The 6,354-nt window shown below is 34.0% G+C and overlaps 1 protein-coding gene across 3 annotated transcripts in view; it reads left to right on the top strand.

The window, feature by feature from the left end:
• Positions 1-886: 886 nt before the first annotated feature.
• Positions 887-6,354, top strand: part of LOC101511671 (protein LAZ1) — a 9,048-nt gene continuing 3,580 nt past the window's right edge. The window contains exons 1-5 of one of the 3 annotated variants that reach the window (XM_073369032.1): positions 887-1,381; positions 1,466-1,759; positions 1,845-1,933; positions 2,649-2,910; positions 4,301-4,465. In XM_073369032.1, the coding sequence (XP_073225133.1) occupies positions 1,193-1,381; positions 1,466-1,759; positions 1,845-1,933; positions 2,649-2,910; positions 4,301-4,324 (858 nt within the window). In that variant the 5' untranslated portion in view covers positions 887-1,192 and the 3' untranslated portion in view covers positions 4,325-4,465. Of the gene's footprint in view, positions 1,382-1,465; positions 1,760-1,844; positions 1,934-2,648; positions 2,930-4,300; positions 4,555-6,354 lie in introns of those variants that run through there. The other 2 variants (XM_073369031.1, XM_004500632.4) reach the window with 2 other exon arrangements.

The following is a 6,354-nucleotide window of genomic DNA, read 5'->3' as shown; positions in this document are numbered from 1 at the left end:
GTAAAAGGCGGGAGTTAAAGTTACGAATTTTTTGAGATATTGAAACAAGACACAGTTTATAATCTAAACCATCCATTAAGTTAGTGATATTCATCCCATGTTATCCAACGGTCGTAAAGAGTTATTATTTTCAAGTGAAAAGTTTTGGGTCTATATTCTATAAAGTCTCTATGCTTGCATCACATCGGGTTCTATTTTTATTTCTTTTAGTTGAACAGATTAATTCTTTGTTTTTGAAGGGAGGTTTAGTGTTGAAAAATAGAGAGGTTTAGTGAATTCATTTTTTTCACTCAAAGTCTAGTCCATTGATGTTCTTATGTTAATTTGTTTGTTTATAAGTTTTTAAAATACTTGTATAGAAAAATTTAAAATTGTATTATTCTATATAATAATATTAATTATTAATAAAAATTAAGTTTGATTACAGTTTAATTTTACTATTTTCATTAATTTACGTAATTAGTCTTTTATTTTAAAAATTAAAATTTTTTATCTACTTTTAAAATTTTTGAACTAAAAATAATAATTTGATATATTTTAAATGATATGATATGTAATTTAGTTATACTAAATAATTATATATTATTAGTTAAATTAAAAAATAAAAAAATTTAAAATCTTTTTATTATAGTTTCATAAGTCTTAATCATTTTATTATATAATATATTAATTAAAATATATTATATTGTAATTTTTTGTTTTAAAAAATTAGAGATAAAAACTGTTATATTTAAAATAGAGAACTAAAAGTATAATTAATTAAAAATTATTATATTATTTAAATTTGATTTATTATTACTGTGAAATTTAAAAATGATATTTATTTAAGGTAAGTATTATATTTTACCGAATAATATTGGTTAATATAAAATAAGTTTTGAAGCCGTGATTACACCCGTTGAATATCCGGTGTGGTTTGATTAGCTAGAAATGACTCTGTTGGTAGAGTGATGATAGAGGGGAGGGTCATGTCGGAGCGTAGATGGGGGATGAGTGCGAGAAGAGCTGCTGAATTGTTATTATTATGGTGATTGAGTCGACGACGGAGATAAGATAAGGTTGACCTAAAACGTCTGTATATTATATTATTCGTGTGGTCTCTGATCTGAAGCGAACAATTAATTATTAATTGATTCCGTTGTGGATCTTCCGTCCTGATTGTGATCGTGATTCTGATCACATTTTGAAAAGAATGAGAATGATCGAATTGGTTTACTCGCCTCCTGTATGGGCAACTATAATAGCCGCAGCCTTTCTCCTCACCACTGTTACTCTCTCCGTTTATCTTCTATTTGAGCATCTCTCCGCATACAAGAATCCCGAGGAGCAGAAGTTCTTGATTGGAGTTATCCTCATGGTTCCCTGCTACTCTATTGAATCTGTAAGTGTGTTCACATTTTTGTAGCTATTTTTCATATCCATCATCGACCCTCACTTGCTATTCTTCTTGCTATTCATTCACCAGTTTGTATCATTGGTCAATCCATCAATTAGTGTTGACTGCGAGATACTGAGGGATTGCTACGAATCCTTTGCCATGTATTGCTTTGGAAGATACCTTGTTGCCTGCCTGGGCGGTGAGGAAAGGACTCTTGAGTTTATGGAAAGAGAAGGTCGTGCTACTTTTAAAACTCCTCTTCTGCACCATTCTTCTCACTGCGGCATTGTATCCCATCCTTTTCCTATCAACTATTTCCTTAAACCCTGGATACTTGGCCGCCGCTTTTACCAAATTGTCAAATTTGGTATTGTTCAGTATGTATGTATGCTTATCAATCTCACTTTACTCTTTCATCTCTCTCATATATATTTTCTTTGCTTTAAATCTCTCCAACTCCTTACAGATGATCATCAAATCTTTCACTGCTATTTTGGCCGTATTCCTTGAAGCCTTTGGAGTCTACTGTGAAGGAGAATTTAAATTAGGATGTGGGTAAGCAAATTACATATCTCTCTCTCTCTTCACTCTTCTCCATTTTCTTTCCTGTCTCTCACTCTCAATTTTTTTGCTTTCCTTACATACAATATTTAACTTATATGCTCACACCTGACTCCCTAGCCTTCACATCGTAGATGAGCCTCCTACTGGCTATGAAGTGTGATACTCTATTGTTTTAGGATGTAAATTTCTTGTGAAGTTTTTACTTAGCTGGTGTTTCCTCTCATCGTTGGAGAAAAAACATTCTGCGTTCCAATATAGTAAACTAGAGAAATGCTGAATCTTCTTAAACACTAGCTTGGTAATCCTCCTAATTATGTAAGGAGGAAAAATAAGACATAAAGGGAAGTTTTAAAACTCTCAAAAGCATTAAATGCTTGTGCCTTTGCTGTCTTTCTTTACTCCCTAAGAAATTAGTAGAATCATTAGGTTGATGTGTTTAAAGTATTTATCGTTTCTCTTTAAACCACACCTTCTTATGCGATGCCATTGATTATGTCTACGTCTGCCTGTTACTTATTCTATTGTGAATTATTTTCATAAAGTGATGTTGAATTGTTTATAAGATAATTCTGGATTTGGTAGTTGAAATTCCATGTTCAAATGTTTGCTATCTTCATGTTAAAGTTTGTCTTATTATGCTCTTTGTAGTGACAGGTAAACCATTTTAGGTATTTCTGACCATATGAGCTATTTTCTACATTTGTAGGTATCCTTATGTGGCAGTGGTTTTGAATTTCAGTCAGTCGTGGGCATTGTACTGCCTTGTTCAATTTTATACTGTTACGAAGGACGAATTGGCTCATATAAAGCCATTGGCCAAATTTTTGACATTTAAATCAATTGTGTTTCTCACTTGGTGGCAAGGTGTGGCAATTGCTCTCCTATATACGTTTGGTTTGTTCAAAAGTCCCATAGCACAAGGCTTGCAGTTTAAGTCAAGTGTTCAAGATTTCATCATTTGCATCGAGGTAGATGTTCTTCACAGGAGTTAAGCTTGCTTCTTTGCTTGAGCTATTGCTTTGGCATTTATGTCCAATATGTCTTACAACTTACTGTTGTGAGGAAACTTTTATCCAACCGTGACTGACTCGAATGCCCTGCTCCTCCCCGGTCTGGAATGCAGGGCCTTGGTTAGTGAAAGTGATCTGTCGAATGGATAATTTCTTTTGATAATCATCCTGGTGTTGAGTTAATTGTGCGATTTGAGCATGTGAACTCGTCTAGAATCTCTAGATGATTTGTGTCAATTTGTTGCTAATTAAGCTGTGAATTGGTCTATGCCTTCCATATCTTTATATTAAATAATTATATTGTCACCAATCTTTAATATAATATGATTACTTTTCATGGAACTAGGTCTGTGAAAACAATCATATCACACTATAGCTCGGTGACTGCATAATAAGAATAATTTAATGTAAATATAAGATTAGGAATGAAATAATCAGAGAGAAAGTTAGAGTTGCTGCATTATAGAAAAGATGGTAGAGTCTCATTTTGGGTGGTTTGAGTATGTATGGAGAAGACTTGTAGAAGCATTGTAAGGAGACTAGATCAAACGAAGAACAATGCAATATTTATAGAGACCAAGGAAAACTATAGGTCAATCCATTAACAGAGATTCAGATTTAAATAGTCTATCATTAAATTCAATTCACAGTAGAACATTAGTGTCGTTTGATCCATTTAATTGACCCAACTTAGTGATAAAAGACTTTGGTGGTTGTTTGTTTTTCATGGGAAGAGGTATTAGCTGTAAGCCCCAACTTATAAACACTGACGTCAAGTGATTGATAACTTAATTGATCGTAATAATTCTGAAAATTTTGGTTAAGCCTAACTCAAGTCATATCTCATCCAATACGAGACTCTTAGCACACTTCATTCATGCCCAAGACTGGAACATCTGATGCGTGATTTGAGTGACCCAATATCGGGTTGCCCAATAGATCTTGGGTAGATTCTATACCATCTTAAAGTTTAGGTTGGACTTAACTCAACACTGCAAAACCAGCATGCAAGGTGAAAGATACATCCAAATTATAAACATATTTCCAGGCCATATCTCATTCATTTTGAAACTCTTAACAATAATAATCAAGCAAAGCAACCCAATGTCATGGGATGAATATATGCTTGAAAGTTTCATATTTCATGTTTTATGTAATGTAGTTTGCTGTTTCATATATGGTTTTTCAACACTCTATCTCCTGGGTTTCTACACAGTTTCTTAAACTTGTACTTGAGCCTTTTTGGACTCAAGTTGAACGTTCTTCCCTTATCTTCACGTGTTAGATTTTTATGAATGCTTCACATAAAAGAAAAAATGAAGTTTAACAATACTTTGTATTCATCCAGCACAGATGGGCATTGCTTCCATAGTTCATCTGTACGTATTTCCAGCAAAGCCTTATGAGCTAATGGGAGACCGCCTTCCTGGAAGTGTTTCAGTTCTCGGAGATTACTCTGCTGATTGTCCTCTTGACCCTGATGAGATTAGAGACAGTGAGAGACCCACAAAACTGCGTCTTCCTGCACCTGATGTTGATGCCAAGAGTGGGATGACAATAAGAGAGAGTGTCCGTGATGTTGTTATTGGTGGCGGCGGCTATGTAAGTTTCCTTAAACACAATAATGTTACATGATTTTTTCCCCCTTTTCTTGGCATGTGGTGCTAATAAACATTTGGCAAAATCCCCTTCCTAGTAAAGGTTAGGAAATTTTATTGTTCTGTCATTCCACGAAAATTTGAACCCTTCAGAGCATTATGAACTTGTCAGACAGGCACCGATTCATAGTTACTCAGAAATGAAAGAAACCATCTTCTTTCAAATTATTGTAAGTAAGTTATTGTGTCATAAATAATATTTTACTTTTAATGACTTGGATGATTTAGAGTGCATAACTTATACTCACAATGAGGTTGTACAAATTTATATTCAAGAAAGAAAAAATATAAAACTAAGGAATCATATTTATGACTATAGTCAACACTCCCCCTCAAGCTAAAGCATATATATCATATGCATCCAATTTGTTACAAATATATAATCAATCTGAAGGTTCCAGTAGAGATTTGGTGAAGATATTAGCCAGCTAATTATTGGAGCTAAAAAAAAGGTTTTAATGATTTGCCAACAAGGATCTTCTCTTTGATAAAGTGACAATCAACTTCTGTGTTTAGTCCTCATGAAAAGCAGGATTTGAAGAAAGATGCAGTGCCTACTGATTAGCACACATAACTTGTGTAGGACCTAGTTCACAAAATTCCCACTCTTGTAACAAGTGTTTCATCTATAAAGCTCACAAGTAATGTGGGCCCTAGCATTATATTCTGCCTTTGCACTTGACCTCCTATATGAACGATCTTAAATAAGTTGGTAAGTATTGGACAAAATCATAGGGATGGTACGGGATTTATTATTGATGTTTTTCTGTGGATAACTTTCAACTGAGGTGGTTACATAACTAGGGAAAAACACAAACTGTTGTAAACAAGGAAAATAACTATTACAAACTGTCAAGAATTAGAGTAAAATCATATTTATTGAACTGAATTATGTTGGCAATACATCAGATATATATATATATATTAGATTACTAAACAACCAAATCCTATTAGTACTCATATATAACTAAATCCCTATTAGTACTCATATATAACTAAATCTCTACTAGTACTCCTATTCAACTGAATCCCTGTATTTGTGGGATATTAAACAGAAACAAATTTAGATACTCCAACACTCCCCCTCAAGCTGGTGAATAGGTGTTCTTCATTCCCAGCTTGAATACAATTCTTTCATAGTTGCTACCGTTTAGCCCTTTAGTTAGAAGATCTGCGAGGTTGTCATGGGAGGAGTTATATGGAGTGTAAATTAGGCCAAAAAGAAATCTCGAGTTGCTGCAATGAAGGCAGCAAAAAGGGCCACAATAAAGGTGGCTAAGAAATAGAAACCGCAATGAAGGCGGCAAAAAGGGCACAATGAAGGTGGCTAAGAAATAGAAACCGCAATGAAGGCGGCAAAAGGACCACAATGAAGGTGGCTGAGAAATACAAACCGCAATGAAGGCGGCAAAAGGACCACAATGAAGGTGACTAAGATTTCATAAAAATAGAAACCGCAATGAATGCGGCAGGTTTATGCAGAAGCAAAAAGGTAAAAATAAATCTCAAGTTGCTGCAATGAAGGCAGCAAAAAAAGCAATCTTAAGTTGCTGCAATGAAGGCAGCAAAAAGGCCACAATGAAGGTGGCTCAATTTTACTGCAATAAAGGCGGCTAGGGTTTATGCGGAAGCAAAGCTCTCAAAGATCGAGAGCTCTGATACCATGTCAAGAATTAGAGTAAAATCATATTTATTGAATTGAATTATGTTGGCAATACATCAGATATATATATATATATATATA

This window comes from Cicer arietinum, chromosome 5, assembly GCF_000331145.2.
Source record: "Cicer arietinum cultivar CDC Frontier isolate Library 1 chromosome 5, Cicar.CDCFrontier_v2.0, whole genome shotgun sequence".
NCBI classification, from domain to species: domain Eukaryota; kingdom Viridiplantae; phylum Streptophyta; class Magnoliopsida; order Fabales; family Fabaceae; genus Cicer; species Cicer arietinum.
Note: the sequence above shows the minus strand (reverse complement) of the source record. Positions and strands in the feature narration are given on the sequence as shown.